The sequence below is a fragment of the Coccomyxa subellipsoidea genome, assembly GCF_000258705.1.
Source record: "Coccomyxa subellipsoidea C-169, whole genome shotgun sequence".
Taxonomy (NCBI): domain Eukaryota; kingdom Viridiplantae; phylum Chlorophyta; class Trebouxiophyceae; family Coccomyxaceae; genus Coccomyxa; species Coccomyxa subellipsoidea.
In genome coordinates, this window is record NW_005178029.1 from 600,928 (window position 1) to 623,331 (window position 22,404).

At 52.7% G+C, this 22,404-nt stretch overlaps 4 protein-coding genes across 4 annotated transcripts; 2 read left to right on the top strand and 2 right to left on the bottom strand.

Annotated features, from left to right (window-relative positions):
* Window positions 1-271: 271 nt before the first annotated feature.
* On the top strand, window positions 272-1,392 carry COCSUDRAFT_48382 (hypothetical protein). The gene is made up of 4 exons (XM_005645222.1): window positions 272-444; window positions 564-632; window positions 756-889; window positions 1,003-1,392. The coding sequence occupies exons 1-4, from the start codon at window positions 432-434 to the stop codon at window positions 1,117-1,119; spliced, it is 333 nt and encodes a 110-aa protein (XP_005645279.1). The 5' UTR covers window positions 272-431; the 3' UTR covers window positions 1,120-1,392.
* Window positions 1,393-9,671: 8,279 nt separating this feature from the next.
* Window positions 9,672-13,174, bottom strand: COCSUDRAFT_33873 (Clavaminate synthase-like protein). Its single transcript, XM_005645223.1, has 8 exons — window positions 12,919-13,174; window positions 12,565-12,726; window positions 12,286-12,426; window positions 11,963-12,052; window positions 11,393-11,550; window positions 10,789-10,991; window positions 10,479-10,546; window positions 9,672-10,336 (listed from the first exon to the last, which is right to left on the bottom strand). The coding sequence occupies exons 1-8, from the start codon at window positions 12,994-12,996 to the stop codon at window positions 10,175-10,177; spliced, it is 1,062 nt and encodes a 353-aa protein (XP_005645280.1). The 5' UTR covers window positions 12,997-13,174; the 3' UTR covers window positions 9,672-10,174.
* A 140-nt stretch (window positions 13,175-13,314) lies between these two features.
* COCSUDRAFT_33874 (Clavaminate synthase-like protein) lies at window positions 13,315-17,521 on the top strand. The gene is made up of 10 exons (XM_005645224.1): window positions 13,315-13,437; window positions 13,752-13,866; window positions 13,906-13,964; window positions 14,111-14,227; window positions 14,520-14,687; window positions 15,257-15,307; window positions 15,514-15,662; window positions 16,001-16,209; window positions 16,569-16,677; window positions 16,964-17,521. The coding sequence occupies exons 2-10, from the start codon at window positions 13,761-13,763 to the stop codon at window positions 17,097-17,099; spliced, it is 1,104 nt and encodes a 367-aa protein (XP_005645281.1). The 5' UTR covers window positions 13,315-13,437; window positions 13,752-13,760; the 3' UTR covers window positions 17,100-17,521.
* An 839-nt stretch (window positions 17,522-18,360) lies between these two features.
* On the bottom strand, window positions 18,361-22,257 carry COCSUDRAFT_57302 (hypothetical protein; the record flags this gene model as incomplete). Its single annotated transcript, XM_005645225.1, has 9 exons — window positions 18,361-18,422; window positions 18,719-18,955; window positions 19,323-19,481; window positions 19,766-19,960; window positions 20,334-20,504; window positions 20,968-21,127; window positions 21,425-21,523; window positions 21,734-21,886; window positions 22,237-22,257. The coding sequence occupies 9 exons, from the start codon at window positions 22,255-22,257 to the stop codon at window positions 18,361-18,363; spliced, it is 1,257 nt and encodes a 418-aa protein (XP_005645282.1).
* Window positions 22,258-22,404: the final 147 nt, after the last annotated feature.

The following is a 22,404-nucleotide window of genomic DNA, read 5'->3' on the forward strand; positions in this document are numbered from 1 at the left end:
TGCTGCTCTCACTTCTGCAAGACTTGATGGACTACCACATGGCTGGTAACAACATTAACGATGAGCCCCAGAAAAGCTGGCACAACCTTGATAATGGCAACCTGGTATCTGAGCTTACATTGAAGACGGACGCATCAGATCTACCGATATATCGGGAGGTGGAACCGAACGCCCTATTCGAAAAATTTTGAAAAATAGTAATCTCGGGGATTTATTCAGGGTTTTGATAGCCAGCAAACTCCTTCAACATTTTGGCAACTTAACCGAGAGACATTCCCTGAAATAATATCGTGGACACACCTATACTCCTGTGTGTAAGCAGAATTTCTGGTTGCTGGTCAGCAGAAGATCATTTTGCTGGGGACCTTAAAAAAGAGGGTGGAGATCTATTGCACTGCTGTCTAGGTCCACCGCGGTATTCTGAATACAGAATGGTGAAAAGACGTGAGTCTGATGCCCAATCTTTGATTCCACCTGCCCTATAAATGCGCCGTACTGTCCCACTAATGTTGGCCTCGAGATGTTTAATACTGCCGTCACTAACAATCGGACTGGAACCTCAGGTAAAAACAAGGGCGCGTTCGGCATGGATGTTGATAGTGACGTTGGTGCAGGCGACAAAGTTGCACAAGGTATGGGCCTTCGGGGTCCGGCGTGTGACTAGATGCCAGTTTCTACTAAAGTTATCTGTCACCTGAGGTTGAATGGCTCTCGGTTTGCTGGAAAAAGCTCATGAGATGCTGCTGTGATCGCAGAAATGGACACAAGCGATTTTGTGTCCCTAGAGCAGCCAGATGGGGAGCTCAAGCAGAAGGGTCCCAAGCTGAAGCCCAAGCGAGGAAAGGCTACACAAAAACAGAAGCGGCGCCTTGCCCTGAAGCTAGACAAGGTGCAGGTTGACCCTCTTGTGCGTTCTGTGATCAGACTGTCCACGACACGTTAATATCTTCAAGCTCTCACGCTTGCGCTGCAGTCCTGGAATGTGTGCATTTTCTTCCGCAGGCTTTGTCAGTGGCAGACAGGAGGGCCACAAAGAACAGCAAGGGATCTTTTAGAAAGGAGCAGAAGAATTCAATGAAACAGCTTTGGGTTGGCAAGGAAAAGAGCGGCGGCTTGTAGCAAGTAGACTAGAGCCTTAATCAGCAGAAGTGTGGGCATGCGTGCAGACTTGCAGTTGCAGAGTTTATCGTGATTAGTACATCATGTAGAGTGAGGCACTTACCTGTTAGGCTTCCTGACGCTAGCAGTCTCTAGTAGATCTGCCTATTTTCATGATCTGTGACATCGAGGCCCAGCCGCCGCCGCGGCGCCGGCCGGGCCGTTTTTAAGAACATACACCGTAGTACATGGCAGCCGTCATTGCTGAGATTTCTGAAATTAAATATCCTGCATGAGACATCCTGCACGGCAGAGTGATTGCCAGATCTCAAGTGCTTCATTCTCACGCCAAACCTGTGTGCACTCCATTTACAAAACACCGCGTAACACTGTCCCCCGCGTGCGCAGTCTGCACAGTCTGAGACCGGGTCCCGGACCGGGTCCGACCGAGTCGCCGGGCGGGTCTGAGCATAAGTGTCTGTCCCTCAAAACAGTGACCACTAAATAGTGGCCCAACCAAAATTTGTAGATTTTTCGCATTGTGCCTCTTGGACGACTCATGACAGTCCCCATTCCTTCACATCAGAGGCAGTACAACTTGTACTGTACAAGGAGGCAGGTGCATGTGGGGAGGCACCGCCACACCATCGGTGCCGACTCCGGAAGATGAGACGCCATGACCTCCGAAACAATTTGATTCTACACGTTTACTCTAAACAATATTCTTTACGGAATCAGAAGGTTGATCTCAGCTACTGCTTGGAGATTGCGAAAGAAACAAGCAGCTGTTCTGCTCAGGAAAAGCACAGCATTTACTATCAATTTGATGGTCTTCGGAAAATCTAGCCTGGGCGCCTGTTCAGCAATCCAATGCAATATGCTAGCATTCAGGTGTAATTAAATGCTTTCCAAACGAGCTATGTTGTCGGCAAGGAGACTCCATGTGTCGCTTCTACGTCTGCTGCCTCAATCTGAGGTGTGTACTGCACACAACTCTGCGCGGTATTGGAAGAAAATCCGTGGATTTTCAATTTCAAAAGCGATCAAATTCCATCACGCCATGTTTGTGAAGAGTTCATGGAAATCTGTGGAATTCTTGTTGTCTGCCTATCAGGGATTGCTCCTCCACTGCAACTCGTTGCGGGTGATCCAGCGCTCTCTCTGCATGATTTCCAAGCAATTGCTGTTCAACATGTTTTTCAGGCTGGGAGCACCCTCCACGCCGGCCTGTGCACCGCCGTTGATCTTCTGCTGAGGGCAGATGGCCCGGCCCAACCAGAAGCAGCTCACCGCCTCCACAGCACCCTTGTAGAGCCACTTTCGCCGTCTCCAGCACCCCACCTGCACGCTGTGCGTGCTGCAGCAGACGGACCCAGTCTAGGAGCCGGGGACTCTGTAGCAGATCACCGCCTGCTGTCAGCTCGGCATGCCAATGGGGCAGGAGTAGCAACACTGGACGACTCCCCAGGGACACCTGATCAGGCAGGAGGGGCTTTCCAGCAGAACCGTGCGCGGCCGCCGGGCCGGGGGCCGCGGCGGCGGGCGCCGTCAGCTTCCAGGGAGCAAAGCCAGCTGCGGTGGGAGCCAGATCAGGAGGATCTGCAGGGCGTGGGTGGGGGCCATCGGTGGCAGCAGGGCCCCCCATCGGGGCCCAGAAACCCCCGCCGGCCGCGGCAGAGACCGCTACTTTCGGAGGATAATGGTCCTGGATTCCTTCAGGCGCAGGGCACCGGATGGGGGCAGCAGCAGCTGGCCCCTGCAGACAGAAAAGGTCTGGGGGACCAGCGTAGAGACTCTGAGCAAGGGGATGGGCCGTCAGCCCGCGAGGGCAAGCAGGCGGCGGGTGTGGCAGCGTGGCAGCAAGGACCGGTGCCGAGGTTTCTGCCGCCGCCGCTGCACCGTGCCGGGGAATCTCCGCAGCAGCCAGGTGTGTAATCCGCCGTTCTTGATACTGTATATACAAGCCTTCCCTTGCCTGCCTGCAGCTGAAAGATTCACGTCAAGGCCGCACATTCTGACACATTTATTTAAATACGGACTCAAAAGGTCCTGAATCTCGCATGCCTCCATCCTGTCAATGAAGCATGACAGGAAGAAAGCAAACTAAATTCAAGTCAAGAGTGAATGCAAAGCATGCAAGGCATGGCGAGCGCCAATGTCAGAATAGGGGGCTGCCTTGCGGATCACATGCACTGCATGCGCCGCATGCGATCTTTCTGAAAATAAAATGCGTTTGAATATTAGCAATATTGGCAAAATATAGAATGCGACAAAGATGTGTTGGACAATGTAACTAAGATGACGCATTTGAGCGCGCAGGGCCGGTCCGGCCGCAGCGGCCGCCGCGGCCGCCGCCGCCAAAGCCGGCGAGCATGCTGTCGGGCAACCCGCAGCAAATTATCCTGGAGCGCGCTGAGTGGGCGGTGGCGGAGGGAACGCCCCAGGCGCTGCAGGCCTACGTGGACGACCTGCGCCTGCTGCTGGAGCAACGGCGAGATGACATGCACATGGTGCAGGTGTCCAGCTGCATCCACCGCCTCGGCCGCATTGCCAACACCGTCAGCTCGGTGCGCCTACCTCCCTTCACAGTTTCTTCTTTTGTCCCCCTATTTGCGGCCCTGGCCTGCGCAGCCTTCTTAATCGGGGCACTGCTTTCCTTTCCAGGGTGAGGAGGGAATTGCATGTTGGCGTGCCTCCCAGCCTTGTCTCATTTAGCTGTCTGAAATTATATGCGCCTTTGCATGCAATATGGCAGGAAACACCTTTGAGGCCTTCAGCCAAGCTCCTGTGGAATTGCTGCCTCACGTGCTTTGAACAGCCCTGATGCAATATGGAATCACGCTAATGAGTGCTAAAATTGTGCCCCGATGTGAGTCTTGCACCGCATGTGTTGCAGAAGCGCAACCCGCTGGCGCACGTGGACACGCTTGTGGATTCCACGCCGGGGCTGAGGGAGCTGCTGACGGAGTTGAGTGAGATGGCGGTGGGCATGGCTGGGGAGATGGATAGCCGCGCCGTGCCCAACGTGCTCTGGGCCATGGGCATGCTGCGCCAGAACCTGCTGGGTGCGTTTTTCCACCTTTTGGCAGGAATACTCATCAGGATTCCTTCTGGGTGCATTCTTTAAACCAATATATGTGCTGTAAGCCTTGGGCATGCTGCGCCAACACCTCCTGGGTACGCAGGGCATCCAAACTTGCATGCTGCATTCCACTGTATCACCATAGGAGGATGTTCGGCAAGTGGTTTCCCCGGTGCCGTTCTATTCTCAGCTTCTCTTCTACAGGATTTTTGAGAAGAGCCCTTCTTTCAGGCCAGGATGCATGCCAGCAATTTGATAGGCTGTTCCTCGTTGGTCCCTTTGTGAGATCCTTCGCTACTGGCATCCATTCACCTCCACCCAATCATGCGCTAGTGCCATAAAGTGTGTGGTTGCGCAGAGGGGCGGCTGCTGAACGCCGTGTGCGAGCGCATCATGGAGTTGTCGCGGGAGGAGGGCGGCAAGTTCCTCAATTCGATGGGCTGCGCACACGCTTTCTGGTCCTTCGCCAGCCTGCGGGTGAGCGGCAATCCCTTTTCCAATGCCCTTGGTCATTGTACCCATGGGGGTCTCAGTCGATTGTTCAGTCCCCTCATATGGTGTCATAACCCTGAACCACAAAGCTGTCATGATGCCTACACCAGGTAGACTGGAGGTTGCACCATCCTACCAAACAATGCTTGATAAAATATATCATTATGACAGCCTCTGCTTTATTATCATTGAAGTGAGTTGGGTGCATGCCATTGTAGAAAGACGTTGAATTTGGGCCCACTGCATGCATGCTATACCTGTGCTCCGTTTGCATGCTGCGGTCTCTCGCTCATGATGCATGTGCATGATTTGGATCAAGAGGATCCTATGCATTTTATTCTGTGATGGATGATGGGTACTTTGAGTGCAGCCATAGTGTTGGAAAAGTTAACCAAGTGCCACTTCTTGCATATCAGAAGCTGCCAGAGCACCGTGACGCGTTCATGAGAGGTGTTTGCATGTGCTGGTGTGCAGCTGCGCAACAAGGCCTGCAAGAGGGTGATGTCAGCGGGCCTGTCACCGTTTGGTAAAATAAATCCACTTAGTAGTGGTGTGGGTACAGCGAAGGTGAATCCACTAGGTTACGGTGTCCGGCACATCGCAGGTGAATCCACTGGATGGGGCAGTGCTGGATGCGATTGGGGAGCACCTGATGAAGCCGGCGGCGGCGGGCGGCTTCACCGGCATCGACCTCTCCAACATGTTCTGGGCCTGCGGCATTCTGGGCATCAACCCCTGTGAGGGCCGGCTCCTGCCTGCGCTCGCAAAGCACGTCACCCTCAAAACCGACAACATGAACCAGCAGGTGAGAAAGAGTTGGCTGTTCCCCTTGATTGGATGGCCTGAAACCTTTGTATATCTTCATTGTGCAGATGGTAGGATCTTTGTGATTTGCTCCGCAGCATCCCCCGCATGCAGCCATTTTTTTGTCATACTAACGCCGGGGTTTGCTTGGCCTTGCTTGAGGAGCCTATACCTTATGGATCTCTGTCCTGCATGTGCCGGTGGAAAAGCCTTCAAGCTTGTTTGCTGAAAGGCATCTGCAGGCTCAGCGGGGAAGGCAGACAATGGCAACTGGTTGCTGGAACAGCTTGCGGTTTTTGGCAGCTTGTGCACTGTCCATGCTGTGTGAATCTGGTCAGCATGAGGAATAATTTCACCTTTTAAAAGCTAGGTAGAGCTATTAATAATGGCGTCTATTGCTTGCTTGTCCGCTGTCCAGGACATGAGGTTGGGTGATGTGGGGTCATGCAGGGCTGCTCGAACATCATGTGGGGCCTGGCGAAGCAGGACCTGAAGCAACAAGAGATGTATGGCATGAAGGGGCGTCCCTACCTGCCCATGATCGAGGTACGAAGCCGCCGCTTCCCTTCAGACACACAGCAACTTGGCCCTTATTGTCTTGCTCGCTGGCCACGGCTGGCCGGGGCCGGTACAATCTCTCAGCACCGTCCCAGCAGTTGAGTGGGTCCTGCTTGGATCTGGCGAGTCCAAGAGAGGCTGGAATGTGGCAGCCTTGACATCAAGCTCATCTGCAGACGCTGCTTGCCTCCTGACACTAGTACCATGTAACCCTACAAGAGCTTTCAGCCGTGTCCGACAATATGCACTGTTGGCCCACCTGGCGCCAGGAATTCACAGCAAGAGGATTATGTATCATGCAGGCTGCTGTGCGTGATTCCTATTATGATTCTTATGACGTGTTTGACTGCAGCGGAGCAGAGATGCCATTTTTGGTGCCTGTGCAGGCTCTTGTGGCACGTTCCATGGAAGTGATGCAAAACGACGCAGCCCCGGTGAATTTTAGCATGATCACGTGGGCGCTGGGGTCTATGAGCTATCACCCCGGGGAGACGTACATGAAGCACATGATCGAACACCTTCAGACCAGCCAGCTCATCCAAAAATTCGACGCGCAGGTGGGTTCACCCATGCTCTGTGTTGTGCAGTGTGACACCATATCAGCAAATCGCCTGATTGCCTGGTGGTTGTGAAATCTTGCACCATAATACTGTAGTAGTCATTCTAAAACCCGCACCCTCGGCGGTGCGGGAAATTTTTCCAAGGCAAATTTGCAGCCACATTTGCAGGTCCATTGCATTTGGGCAGCATAGCAGTGCCCTTGAGGCGACGAGCTTGAAACGACTGTGCGCTGCGCAGAACCTGTGCAACATGATATGGGGCATGGCTCGTCTGGCGGAGCACCCGGGCGAGGCGCTGATGGCCGTGTACCGGCAGCGGCAGGACAGAATCTTGTACGACCCCAGGCGCTCCAAGGCCGACACCGAGCAGGCGCTCACCAATGTCCTCTGGGCCATGGCCGTGCTCGATGAGCTGGACGCTGACATGGCGACCGAGGTGGGCCGAGCATCCTGCAGAACCCATTTCTTTACCCCCTTGATTTTTGCCTGCATGGAGTTGGCAATGCGGAGGATACAAATGAAAGATCTAACTCCGGACAAGCTTCGCACTGGAGGGCCGGCTTAGGTTGGGGGCCCTGTCTTCTCATCTGTATTTTATGAGTTGTGGTATGGAGATATCAGGATGTGGGTGAGAGAGCTCTGAGTGAGCTGCCTCTGTGGAACTGCCTGAAGCAAAGAAGAAATGCCGCACAGACCCAAGGCAGTCTCTGTGGGGAATGTAGGTTGATGTCCGACCTCTCCATGTCATGGAATCCCCCGAAACAGGCATGTGGCTTTGCGTCCTCGCCTGAGCCAGTTCCCATAGAGGCGGCTACCTCACGATTTCCGCGCTCTGTCTTTTGTTCCAGGCATGTGAGAAACGCACTGAGTGTCTGCAAGCCAACCCCCTTTCCTGCCCTATAGCTCGACACTCCCTCAGTGGCATCCGGGCTCGTATGCTGCTGCGTGCAATGCTCAACCAAGAGCCAGTCGCCACGTATTCCCCACCATGCAGCATCTATACATCTTCCAACTTTTTTCCATGATCTTTCTTCAACATCTTCGTGAAAGTGCTTCTGTCTGCTGCCGCATGCAGGTGTCCCTAAAAAGCATGCATGCATCGTCAAAACAGGTACATGAATGTTTCAAGTGGGTGCCGCCAGGTGTACGGGCTGATAGACCCTGCGGACAGCAACACGTATGCGCGCGTGCAGCTCTTCCAGGCGCACCTCTACCTCTTCTCGGCGCTTCCCATGGGCTCTGCGCCACCCATGCCAGCAGCCCTCTTCAAATCCTGCAAAGACGTAAGCGCGCCCCCGCTGCCCGCGCCACAGCTGTTGTGTACCCCTCCTAATCAGTGGCCAGGAAATGTGGACCCAAGGCTTCAGGGATTTAGCCTTGTTGGAAAGTTCTAGGCAGCTCCCAGGCGCCGAAGAGATACCGGATGCTCAGTTGTTGCTGTGGCTCCAGGAAACAAATTCCTTTCTATACTGTCATTTTATGCCTTCCATCACGTTTCAGACCTGACCAGCTCTGCGCTTGTACTTTGCATGCCTAGCACCACATACCATTGCGGCCTCCTCCGCACTCTTTGAACACATCAAGACTTGGCTGAAATTTGTTTCTGATTCCAAGAATTCCTCTGTACCTTCGTCAAGCTCTCCATGTAGGCGGATCCTTGGCTTTTAAAATGAGAGTGACACAAGGTCAGTAAGGGCATGGAAAAGAAATAAAGTTTCTCCTCTGTCATCTGCACAGGCGTGGAACCAGGTGAAGACGCAGGTGCGTGTGTCGTCGCTGCACTGGAGCATTCTCAACGCGGTGCGCAACGCCGGATTCCGAGTCTACCCCGAGTACAACGACGGAGTCTTCTCCATCGACATGGCTGTTTTCCTGCCCCACCCCGACGGCGATCCCATAAAGGTATGGATGGGTGCCCTAGAAGTGCACCCATCAAATGAATGAAGCATTGGTCTTATGTCCAATATATGACATGAAGGATTGGAAATGTTGGATGAAGCATTGGACATGTATGACATTCTGACATTGCTAGAGGGGGTTTTTTGGTTTAAATGAAGTGGATGCCGGCAAGGCCATCACGGTGGGGTATTCTGGAGGTTCTATTGGGGTAATGGCGGGCGGTGATAAAGCTGCAGTTATTGGCTGCAGGAGATTGCGCAAGTCTTTGCTGATCGCAAGTTTGCTTGTGAGCAGGTGGCAATTGAGGCAGATGGCGTAGAGCACTACACCTGCAACAGACCCGTCGTGGACGGCGTGCAGCAGCACAGGTACCACTGCTTCCATGTCGGACAAAACAAGCTTCGTAAGCTAATGCATGTCATCCTCAGAAGAGGGGCAATGGCAATGGCAATTTGAGTGCATGGCCAAGAATTTTCAGACTCTGACGGTAGCAGCAGGCGTGCTTTAATGGCACCCGGAAACATCCTTCGGCATCCAGATTGAATGCAGAGTGCCGAGTAAAGTTTTCACCCCGTTGACTCCCTGCCGTTGGAGCAATCATAGGGCGCGCTAAAACCTACAGCCTTTTGGAATCCATAATTTTGAACGCACGTTCCAATTTCGGACGCAGACCGACGGGGCGAACGCTGCTGCGCAACAAGCTGCTGCGCGCGCGCGGTTGGCTGGTGGTGGACGTGCCCTACTTTGAGTGGAACGCGCTGCGCAGCTCCAAGGCGCGCACGGACTACCTCAAGGCCGCCATCGCGCTGGAGGTGCAGTCCAAGTGCAGCTTCATGCGCGGCCTCACCGCAGCCGCCGCCGCAGCCTGACCAGCAGCCGGCTGTTGCCGGTGCCTGATTTGGCGGCTGTCCCAAAGCCTACAAGGCGACTGCATGCCGCGGTCTGACCAGCCGCGCATCATTGCAAGCCATGCAGGCATTGAGCAAACCTTTGTGGAACTATTGAAACCCGTTCATGATCATGATATTATCTAGCTCAAGCTATGGTGCTGGGCAGGACGAGTGTGCATCAATGCTTGTCGCTGCCATGCATGCGCAGTGAGAGCACGCTGGCATAGGCAATTGGTAGGCAATTGGAAACATCAAGCATCTGTGACATTGCGGATTCTTGCAGAGGTTCAACATCTTGAACTGTTACACGACTGCTACACGTAACGGTTGTACAAGGCTTGCAAGGGCATGGCACATTGAAAGATTTAGACACATTGGCAATAAATCTGACTCATCGCGCGCGACCACAAAGATGTACATGTCTAATCACAATGCTTACCAGGATACAACTACAAGGATGACAAGTGAAAGAGTAGTGTTTATTCACAGGGCTGCTCAAGTCTAGACCTTGGCGCCATCTGGTGACAAGCTAAATTCTCATGCATTATCAAACCCGCTTTTGCCAATATACATACAAGCAAACATGCAATGCTGAAGTGACACAGCTCAGTCATATACAATTCAATACATGGCATTTACAACACAGTCCCCCACAGCCCAGATCTTAATACACATGTTCTCATGGCAATTCTGGCCTCAAGGCTCTCTAACGATACAATTGGTACAAAGTTTCTGCTGGGAGAAAACACCGTGGGATTTTTTAGAATCTTCGTATTGTGACATGCATGCGTTCAAGGATCGATGGGCTGCAGGGGAGTGTCGCAGTCCAGCAGGGTCATGTGAAACAGGCGAGTGGCCGATTTGTCTGCCTCACGGCTTGGGGTGCCGGTGTGCAGCACCCTCCTGTTGTTCCAGATCGCCAGATCTCCGCGCTTCCATGTCACCTTCAAGACCTGTCAAACAGATATGATACATTGCTTAGCTCATCAAGGCGTATACAGAGCGCTAGCGTATCGTTGGCGACAGGGCAGGCCCCAAAGATATGACCTGAGCTGAGATAACGCAAAGGTTGAAACTTCATGGGAAGAGCAGTGCCTTGTCGGGTGAGATGACAGGCAAAATGTAGCTCTTCAATAGCTCTCCCGCCTCAGGCCTCTGCATGCCTGCACAGGCAAGCAAGCGAAAAATCAGCCGTCATCCGTTGACAATTCTGCAGATAGTCACAGCGGATGCAGACAAGACTGCCAATGTCACCCTCGTCCACAACCAGAACCCCATTTCCCTGCTTTCCGCTGACAAGCAAAAAGAGAATGCAAGAGTGCTCTTGCTCTGCCCGACAGAAGACAGACCACAGTGCGTGTCCCAGCATCTCTCCTTAGGCAGAGCACAACAGTATCTCGCGCACCCTCAAAGGTGTAGAAGTGCAGGGGGTGGCTGTTGAGCGCTCGTGCCCCGGTCAGGGGATCCTCGTTGAACAGCGGCATGGCCGTCCCGGACGTGCCACGCGCGTCAGCCGCCGCGACCGCTCCCTTGCACGCATCGTGCGGCATGCGCAGGACGCCGTGCTCGCACGTGTCATTCACCCCGCTGCCGGCGAACGCGTCGCGCCTGCGCATCAATTGGAACCCTTGGTCCCTGAAGATAATTTGAGAAGGTCTCTGTCGCAGGAAGAGAAGAAAATAAAGGGGGCTGGCGGTCTAATTATCATATTCCCTGTGGGGCCTGATTGGGGGCTTTGAGGTTTCCAGGTCTCGGTTTCTTCACTCCTTCAATCATTGGCCAGTCGAGCTCATGAACAGACTCTTGAATTGTCAATATCACTGAGGTTAACCTCAAAAATGATGCCGCATTGGGCGGCACCAAAGCCTAATGTCACATGCGTGCCAATGGGGCTACCACAGCTTGCAGGGAGGGGATCCGAGTGGACCCTAAAGATCCCTGGGATTGTGCGATCACAGAAGGGTCTTGGTTTAAAGGAATCTTAGTCAGCCAGTACTAACAAAGCTCACCTGTACACTGCCCTGAGCTTCGCGGCAGCTGTCTGCTCTTCTGGCGTGAGGCGGTCCCATGCGGCCGTCGCGCTGGTGAAGGAAGTGTGGTTCTTATCATTGCTCTCCACATGGTACAGCGCTGACAGGCTGTTGCTGACGGGCCTGTCACCCCAATCCTGAAGCAGCACAGACATTTTTGTCATTGGATACCTTAGGGTATCCATACTGTCAGTGGATACCTTATGTACAGGAACTTCTGCTTCCGAATGCTTGAAACAGACACCGCAGCTTTGGTTCCGCTTTGCGTTCCATCACCACGCGGCTACTTGTCTTGGAGCTGTCTTATCTTCTCTGTGTTTTCATCTTATTTTTGTACAGATATCACATGCTTTCCTGCCAGGGGCAAGGTGCGTCTGCAGACAAGCTGCAGGTTAAGGCTGCCACAAATCCCACCCCTGGTTGGACTCGCCAGATCCAAAGTGGGCACGGTGTTTTTACTGCCTCCCGCCAGCCGGGGCACAGACATGTCATGGTGCATTTGACAAATCGTGACAAGGAGCCAGATGGACAAAGCATTGAGAGGAGTACCTGGCGCCAAGCAGCGTGGTGGTCCTCCCACAGCGGTTCTGGGGTTGACAGTCCCCAGTAATCGTTCAGCGCTATGCCGTGCGGCCAAACCTGACCCATACCAGAAGCACACTTGTGAAAATCTCTTCCAAGCACTGAGACCCTCTTTGCCCCTCTCTGATCCTCACAACTTTGCAACCTTCCATACAAGTGAACTCAAGTGACAGTACAGATGAACTCTCAAGTAACAGCTTTAGGAAAGCTCCAGTGACAGCAAGTGTGCACTGGGACCCCCTCCTCTGCAGTATGAAGGGGGTCCCATCCACGAGAGAAGCTGGGCGCACTGTGATCAACGGGCAGTCTGGGATCCTGAGCACAGGGGAGTCAGTGCTCTGCCCTTTCAGGCTGTCCTGGGCCCGCGCCACTGCGCGCTCATCATGGGGAAAGCTGGTGATGAAGGCAAACTCCTGAGCGGGCGTCAGGACCTGCAGGCATACTAGTCAATGAGTGCACTTGCCTTCAATCCCTAGCCTTGCCACTGCCTCTTGCATGCCTTCCGAGCACAGTGCTGATAGGCTAGCAAATGTAGGTCGTGATATTGAGTGTCCAAACAAAAGGGTTACCTGATCTGGGAAGACGAGGAGCTCATGTGTGGCCAATGCAGCTGCCAGCAGAGTCCTCTGCTCTGGAGAGAAAGATGACGGATCGGTTGACACTCCAGTGATTTGGGCGCCCAATGTGGGGTGCAACTCTTCCAAGCTCCATCCCACTTGTTCAAATTTGCCCTGAAACAAGATTGTGTGCTCAGAAGCTTTACATCTCCTGCTCTCAATCAGAGCTGATGACAAATAGAGCTACCAAGACACTTTCCCTCCTGATATCAATGCGCTGTGATACCGTAGTCTAGTCCTTCTTTTTTCCTGGTATTGATCAGAACACAAGAGCGTGAATGTGAGGCATCCTTTGTGACTAGTCACCTTTAGTTCACTTTTGGACTTCTGTTCAGTCCTGAAACTGACGACTGAAACCCGACCCCTTCGCGTTTTCGAGGGCATAAGTACACGCCGAGGAGCCCTGAGGGTATTTAGACGACCACCGATTGGGGATCTAGGTGCATAAAGCCCGTTTCGGAGCTGTGTCGTGGTCGTGATGGTTTGCCTACACAGCTCCATACGATAGGACATCGCGGCTGCGCCAACGCACGATGTGGCCTAGGTCGATGTCTGTTCCCATCAAATTGTTGCACTGTAGCTTCTTGCGATCTGGGCGAACAGCTTCTCTCCTCCCGCCATTTCAGCACGTGGGTCCATGTGCGTCAGGTGCACCTTCAAGACGCGCGCGCGATTGCTCGTGGCTTGCTTCGAGGGAGTGAAGGCAAAGTCTTACGCATGGATTAATTTGAGACGGTTTGAGACCGACGACTTGACGCCGGCAATTGTTGTCTTGAATATTGTTAGCGCCAGTCCTGCCTTTCGGGAAAACGCTGTACCTGGCAGGTTGGTCCTCTCTCCTTGCTGCAAGGTGGTCCGTCTTGTTTGTTATATCATCCATTGTTTCGCGTCGATCTGTTTAACGCAGTGGAAAACCAGCTCTTGTGTACGCTTGAATTTCCTCCACTCCTGCTGCGTCAACCTTGTCAGCAGTTGTTGGCATTGACCTTGTACTTCGTAGCCACCAGCAGTAATGGCAGCGGAGTACTCACAAAAATTTTCTTTGACTGCATCTATTTTCTCGGGTTTTGAAGGACGAGGACTTACGTGGATCAGGTGGCAACTGCTCGTTTTCCTGATGCCTGCCACTTTACCTGCAGGTGGCCCACATGAAGTTGTCTACAACGCACCGCAATTCCAGCACTGCAGTGACGTGCTCAACCACGAGGGCACCTACATTTGTGCCAGCAGTGCTCCATTCAAGGTATCACACAGCTGTGCGAGGCTCAGTGCACAGAGGCCGTTCGCACACAGCTACCATTACATGCTTCCAGGAGACCGCTCGTCGTGCAGCCTCTCTGCCAGAGATTAAGGTGTCTATACTGCGCCTGCTTGTCTCCTCTGTGATCCCTGGCACCGCTAACAAATTGCTTTCGGGCCAGGTATCACGGCTGGCTGCTGGGCACTCCGCCAGAAGCTTTCTACGAGGAGCTCTGAGTGTGAGACAATGCTGTCGCAGGAGCACGCAAAGTCCCTGGGCATCGAGTTCAGGCCCCTTAATCCAGTGTTTGGCGCTGAAGTGATCGGCGTCGACCTGTCACAGCCGCTGCCCGACTCCACAAAGGCCCTACTGCAGGTACAAACCCAATTCTCCCAATGATCCCAGACAAATGCCTTTGACTTATTCTGCTTGCAAGAGTCACATCCTACCATCCACTGCAGATGTCAAGCATGGCACATTAGCATGGCAGCTGATGCGCCATGCTCTGCACGATCAATCATATCTATTGGCGATATTGACAGGTGAATGCCCAAGGCAAGCAACACATGAACTCGCCAAATGTCTCCACCCATCTGACCTCTATATTCTATAATGAAGACGGTGCCATAATCACTCGCTCATTGATACATGCATGTGAATGCTGCAGGATGCGCAGTGGCAGTATGGGGTCACACTGTACCGTGGCCAGACAATGGGGCCCGCTGAGGAGAGCAGCTTCCTGCAGTCCTTCCCCCACGACGAGAGCGCGATCGCCGAGGAGCGTTTCTGCAATGGCTTCTTCCCCGAACGCGTCCCCGGCCACCCCATGCTGGCGGTAGGGCCACCTCCTCTCACTTAGTTGCCGCCCGCTGTTTTAATTATTATCATTTCATGCCTTTCCTGCCGAGAGGCCCTGCAGACAAGCTGCACTTAAAGGCTGCCATAAAACTACCCCTTGATGGACTCGCCAGATCCAAGCACGACCCAATCAATCGTGGGCTGGTTCACAATTTTTATACCGCCTGCCAGCTCGCTGTTCAGTGCGCCCAATCTAGAGCAGCACCTGAGAAATTGGGGCCATCATTGTTATGGCCTGCCCAAGTTCGATTTGAGCTGCAAATACAGGGGCTGGGGAGCTCGAACCAACAGCAAATTCACAGATAGATGAAGAGTAGAGAGGGCAAGTGCCTGCGTGCGGACCACTGTAGCTGACTATGCAGTGCTAGAGAAATCTGAAACTTGTCTTGCCCATGCACAGAATAACTCAGCGTGCCTTCTGCTTGGGAAGGTGTCGGTTGCCAGAATCAGTGGGCTGACACCCTGTCCCTGTTACCAGTGTGCAGATAAATGCACTTCGAATTTCAATTTTTCGGTGCTGAACGGGACATCTGGTGTGTGCTGCAGGTGCGTGGGAAGACATCCTTCGTCCCAGTCTGGCACATGGACAAGAACGAGGTGCGCAGGGGCCTTCCAAGTTTGCCTTCAATCTTGCTGGGCATCCAGGTCACGCAGATAGCCTTGACTTGTCACATTCCGTTAAGATACGAAATGATGAACTCACATCCTGCCATGCATGCATGAAGTTCTGCACTTCAGAGCAATGGCCAATGGCCAAGTGTGGTGGATGTCACCCAGAAATGATACCAGGTTCTCTGTTGCAGCTGGTGTGCCCTCCAGAGCTGTGCTCCATTTACATGCTCAAGGCCCCCACAGTGGGGGGTGAGACGCTGTATGCCAGCGCCGTGCACGCGTACGAGCTGCTGTCCCCAGAGAAGAAGGCCTTCTTCGAGACCCTGCAGTGCGAGTACAGGTGCGCAGCTTCTACAGTTACCTTTGCTGTGTTGCTAGGGCATTTTTTTCAATTTGAAACTCGCAGACCTTCATGCACTGCCAGAGCTGCATCCTCCAAGTGCTGGAAAGAAGCCCCTGCAGCTGAACTGCGCCTTCAAGTTTGGAGTACTGGTCTGTCAACGCAGCTCATAATTCATGACATGCTACTGCCAAATGGTTCCTACAGCAGTCATTATACATGGCATTGTGGGGTTTTACTTGGGTCCATGTTTTTCCACATGGTACACAGGAAACCATGCATCTTCTTGCGGAATTTTTATATTATCAGCCAGCGACCATGCATGCAAAATTCTGCAGGGCTGACAGCGCTTTCCGGGGCCTGACCATCGATGACAACGGTGTCTGGCGCGTGGACGACGTGGAAGCTGCTGTGAAGCTGGCGGACGCAGAGCCCGTAGAGCTCAAGTACGGGCCAAGGTACATGGTGCACCCGCTAGTCATCCGCGATCCGTACACCGGCCTGAAGAGCATCTTCTACAACACTGCGCTCTTTACCAATTTTGTTGGTGAGCCTTGAACCGCCTTAAATTCCCTGGGTTCCTCCTGTGCAGGGAACTCCAAATCAAATGACTAATTCAAGTGATTCTGAGTCCCCTGTTTCTGTGTGATCTCAAGTTCATCACACCACTCCACCTAGAAATCCGGCCGGGGAGCACGTGCGCTGTTTGGCTCGTGCAGGGTCAGACCCGGAAGGTCTCTTTCTGGCATTTTCATGCATTTGCATGATTTGCAGCCTCTACAATGTTCCCACCTCGAAAGACTGCATGGTAGGAGGAACCTATGAGACAGCCTGAAGAGACCATAGGAGCAGTGAATTGCGAGGTGGTGTCACAGTGATACTCAGGGTGTACATTTCTGTGCGCAGGCTACAGCAGGCAGCAGAGCCGTGAGATTCTGGAGGAGGCTCTGGTGGCAGCGACTGCCCCAGAGCTGGTCGTGGAAATGAAGTGGCAGCCGGGCGACTTTGTCATATGGTGCGCCCCATAGCCGCACCTTCAACTGACCTGAAAAGTCATCAAGCAAGGCAAAAAGGCATGTCAGCAGAAATTTCAATGCGAACATGCCTTTGCACTGCAGGATGATGTCAAAAGCAACCCTGTACCGAAGCCCGGCTGTATCCTCTCCCAAGACATGCTGCTACCTGCTAATGCATGCATTTAACCCCTTAACAAGTCACTTTGTTTGAATGGATGCATCAAAGCTTGATGCCAGACTGGCTGCACCCATCTGTCAGTAAGATCTACTTCGTCTGCAACGCAGGTCGAACCGCATGGTCTTTCACTCCAACACCCCGGATGTGATGTTTGATGCCTCAGAGCGCCTTTTCCATTTGGCCTTCCTGGACAGCAAGACGCCTGTGGTCGCCGCCCGAGAGAGCGTTCAGAGCACGGTCTAAAAATGATACTGGCAACACCTACAAACGCATGCAGGAGGTTCTATGGCCCGAGGTTGAGATGAGGAAGCCCCTTTTAGCTGTATAATACATGTAGAATGCATGCAGCCGAGGTGAAAGATTTGTTGGAATTTTGTGTTATGTACACTTTGAAACGCTGCTTGTGATGAGAATGGCTCAAGAGCTAATATTGCGACCTGATCTCAAGCCATACTGCAATTCTTTTCTTCAAATTGAAGTCTTTGCCCCTGCATTCATAAAGCATGCAAGGTTGCTCTTGACTGTAGTCCTACAACAGATCATCTGCTTTGAAGCCTTGAAGCTTTGATGCAATGTTGGCATACGAAACGGATGCATGTGTATTGATGGTGTATATGTAGTATGTGGCGCGATGTGCCAAACTTCTGATGCTTGGGTGTCTGTGTGCTTTAAAGGCATTATGTACTATTTCAGGTTGTGTTCAGTAAAATTGTGGCTGGTTATGTGATTGTTGTGTGTACAGTGGAGGATTGAATGTGTGGTGGAAGCAGAGTCAAAGAGGAGTGACATGGGTGTTGAGTTTGATAATCAAGGAGCATTGAGTTCAAGAGTAACGTCCTTTACATGGTCTAGAACATGGTATATACCCATAGGCCGAGACCCCATCTGTAGTGTAACCTTGATAAACAAAAGGCAAAAGGAGTATGTGCCAACTGGTGTTCGCACTGAGCATTGCATCACAAACAATTAATGTTTGGGCCCTCGCTAGGTGCACGTGGCGAGTCATGTTGATCTGAACAGGTATACATATACAAATGCAATCCCCAAAAGTTGATCTGTCCACATATTCACATGGCAGCAGCAGCCGCAGCTGTGCATATGGACTGCGCAATATCCACTTTGCAGCTCGAGTTTTGTCCCGTCCATTCAGTCAAACCTGTTGTTCATTCGGCTCACAACCCACTGATGCGCTTGACACCACGATGATATATCTACTGGCTGCAGACCAATCTGGAGAAGTGACTGAGAATGCAGGCAAAAGTGCTCAAAAATTGGATCTCCCAAGACATTATGCATCGGCCAGCAACTAGCACAAGACGTGTGAGAAAGTATGCATAATACAAAATTTATAAGGCTTAGATAGACACGCTGTGCCGCAGACTGCATGTGCTGCCCTTAAGGCATAGCACATCGAGTGAAAAACACTTGCTGCCTAAACGTGCTGTAGTCACGCACAACGGTGCCAACTTGATCTCTATAAAGCCAGCACTGTGCTGCTTCTGCTTCAGAGAGCTCTCACAGGAGCCTGCTGCATGGAGTCTTGAAGCTGCACGTCATCCTTGAACCCTGCACGACGATCTTCAATTGTCAGAATTCCCTGGGACACAACATCAACACAATCTCCGTTCACCTAAAACAAAACCCGCCCAGCAAAACAGTTATTAAAAGTAAAGCCAATCCTGTGTTGTAAAAAGTTTGTTGCACAGGCTCGACATCAGAATGACCCCAGATAAATCTAGTGTTCAGGTGCACAATGCCTCAAGACAAGGCCACATCCCTGATGAGTGTACCGGTGCAGAGTGCAGAAAAAACAGGCCAAATGATTGTTCCTCAAGGTTTCAAGAGCCAGGATGCTGACTCACCGTTGTTGAGGAAGGGCAGCCCCTCGCTGGAGGCCCCATTCTCCTGCGACCAGGGCGGCAGCTCCGCGGTGAGGGAGTTGGAGCTGTTGAGCATCTGCCAAAATTCCTGGCTGCCCTCGGGCACATCCCCCAGCAGGTAGTCCGTCGCCGGCAGGTCCAGCATCTGCGCTGCGCCGCCTCCGTCTGCCTGCGCGCTCGTCGCCGCAAACGGGGAGCTCTCTGGGATCACCGGCATGCCTGCAGCAGACCACAGCACAGGGATATAAGAGCACTGCTAGAAATAATTGAAAGGAGCCGGCAGCATAAGGGGCAATGCAGTAGGTGCCAATTTGCATGCCATTCCCAGTACACGGTATCTGCCACGATCACAGCTCTTGCCTTGATGTAGTGCACGTCACAGATTCAATTCGGTGGGAAAGCTGTGAAAAATCTGTTGAAAGCCTGAAGGCAGGCACAAGGGCCCGTGCAGGTCGCACCGGTTTACCCAGTAGTGCATGCCTGTGGACATGCATAGAAAAATAACAAATGCAACTGCAGAAATAGTGAGAACACAGGGCCGGACCTGCGCTATTTGAGCTGTGTGCAAAATTCCCGGCCAAGGCACCGTCGCCGGCGGTGCCCAGGGAGTTGAGCAGGTCTGCAGTGGGCAGCGGCACGTTGGGCAGAATCTCGGGCATGCCAAAGTCGGTCGCGCTCGCGTTGGACGGCGCAAACGGGCCGGAGGCGCCAATGTCATTGGATGGGAAGGAGGGCGCCTGATACCCTGTGCAGACACAACCTCTCTATATTCAGCACTGCCCTTATTGCCTCTTGCAGAATAAGTCACACTGCATGGCAGCGCAAAAGTGTCTCCAGATCGCCATACAGCGAAAACACAGACGCGCAAAAAATCCCGGCACACAGTGCACATTCATAGCAGATTCTGCCGGCTGTCAATGTGCATTCAGAACTGGGACTTTTCAAGTCTACAGTTGAGTACTGAACAGGATTGGATGCATCCTCAGCAAGCAAGCATGCAAAATGAACTGCTCTCTGCCAGGGCTATACCTGAGGACTGGGGTATGTGCATGGGCTGCAGAATGTCATCGAGGGTGGGCAGCTCCTGGGGCAGGTGCTCGTTTATGGTCACCGCAGAGCGCACTGGCTGGTGAGAGGTCAGATTCAGGTGGTCAAAATTCAGCCCCGACACGTCAGCATTATTGACATCGTCGTCGCTCAGCCCCTCTATCTCCATCTCAACGCCTGCACCACCGATTCTTACAGGTCTTAGCATTCTGCTATGGTTGCTGCTCGCTCGGACACAGTCAACTGCGCAAGCAGATGCGCTGCCCTGACACATCAGAGCACACGACAAGTAAGAGCAGCTGACATTGCCAGAGTATAAGTACAAGTAGGTGACAGCACGCATCAGGAAAAAATCAGGTACATTGCGGTCAGGTCCTTCTGCAGGCATAGTCGCCACGTACATCGAATTCTTCAGATACATGCAGTTGGCATGCTGTCGCCCATTGAGAACCCAAAGGGGAGTTAGGCTTTTGGCTCTTGCGGTCCGTGATCTGAACAGCGGGGAAGGCCATCCTCTCGACAAATACATGGTCAAACAAGGGGCGCGCACCATTGGCGGGGAGCAGGGGGTTGGCGGAGCGTTGGAGGTTGTGGTGGCCCTCTCGCTGCAGCAGGTGCAAGAAGGGAGAGCTGAAGTCCTCCTCCTGCGGCTGGTAGCTGATCAGCGCCTTGGTGTTGTCAGCCCTCTCCCCAGGCCGCACTGCCCGCCGCCTCTTGCGCCCTGCAGTGAGAAGCAACAGAGTTCATGGCATGGCTACGAATGACCAACATGACAGCCTTGATTGGGCCCTTCTCCCTGTATTCACGATGATCGTTGACGATTTTCAGGCAAGTTGGCAAGCGGTAAACGAATGGACCCTGCCATTTTTACCAGGTGCTAATAAAGTTTTAGCAGGTCATACTGGCACCTAAGGGTCCGGTATTGCTTAAAAGCGCATGAAAAAAATCTGTTGTGGGCCGGTAAGACTGTCATCAGCGCAGCGCATTGCCAGGCAGCCTTCAGGCCAGGCTGCAGAGGCGCACTGCCAAGCACAGCGTCAGCAGCCTGCACATGAGATACATCCAGACAGACGGCTTGGACCACTGCAGTATACAACAGCCTCGATACTCCAAATGAAATCCCCTTGTTTAATTTCCCCAATGTTAGGACAGAGTAGACCGGGATAGGTTCCTGATGCGCGCACCTTCCTCTGACATGCGGTTGTTGGACTGGTGGGCGTTGAGCAGCTGGTGCAGGAAGGCCGGGTTGCTGACTGCCTGCTGCAGGAAGCTCATGATCTTCTGCTGCCCCTGCTCTGTCTTCTCCACCTTTGCCTGCATCGTCCGGATCTCCGCATCTGATGCCTGCCCCAGCACAAACACACCGACTTCAGACAGACTATTTCTGCTGGCCTCCACCATAGCCATGTGCAGCCCTCGTGCACTGTTGTTAAATGTGGACCAGAGCGGATGATCACAGCACCATGAATGGGCCATAGACAGGCAAGATCAGCTGCTGGCTAGCAGATCTGGCTGCAGCTGCATGCAGGGGCACAAAAACTTCCAATCTTGGTAAATTGAAGCTGCATGAGGTCATGCATGTCCACAGGTCATCGTGAGGGGCCAGGAGAAAAGATGAAATGGAGATGATATAGGGTGTACCTGCTGCTGCTGCCTCAGGCGGACAAGCTCCAGCATGAGCACAGTCTTGTCGCGCTTGAGTGCCTCCACCTCATCCATGACCCCTCCAAAGGACCCCACCTGGCCACATGTATGCCTCCCCATCAGCACTTGGTTACAGTGGGTGGTTGATCAGAATGCACTTCCGCAAGGACAAAATTGTATATGAACGGCATATGCAATTGTCAAATTATGGCTGTTCTAAACAACCCATTGTAACATTAGCAAAGGGTGCACCCTAGTCAACAGTACTAGGGGGGTCCACAGCTGACAGAGAAATAATGAGTGTACCTCGATTGCAGCGTTTCCCGGCACGATGTTGTTGTCGTGGTTGGAGGCTGATGCCTTGTTTTTGCGTTTGATCAAGTGCAGCAGGTCGGCACGCCCCCTAATGAAGTGCTCGTTGGAGAACTGCCATGCGCTTGGGTCTGACTTCCTGAAGTTCTGCAGGTCAGATTCCACACAGTTTTTGTCAAAAACCACCAACAAGGGCAACTCAGGCAGGCAGGCTGGAATGAAAAGGCACAAAAGACAAGAAATGCTTCAAGGTCTGTGATGACGGTGCATTGGCTTAGAACAAAGGGTAGGAGAAGGACGCACATATGTGTTGAGCTGCCGCACGAAGGAGGAGAAATTCTGATGCTTGAACTTCTTTGGCAACACGTTGTTCTCGAATTCAGAGTGATTCCAAACCGTGAAGCTGCAGAAACAACAAGAGGTCAAGGCTGAGAATGGCTCCTGACAAGCCAAGGTAGTAAAGGATGTGGAGAGCTGATCGTCGACATCAGCCTTACCTGTGACCGTCCTTGCTCCATGAAATGATTTCCTTCAGATCAGGATCTGATACCATCTCATACCTGCGATGGCAGCCCACTCAGTAACTCTGCTCTTACTGGTTCATCACCTACATAAGTGTTTGATAAAAATCCTAACAGCCCCATTGGGCTCTTGATGTCCTTTTT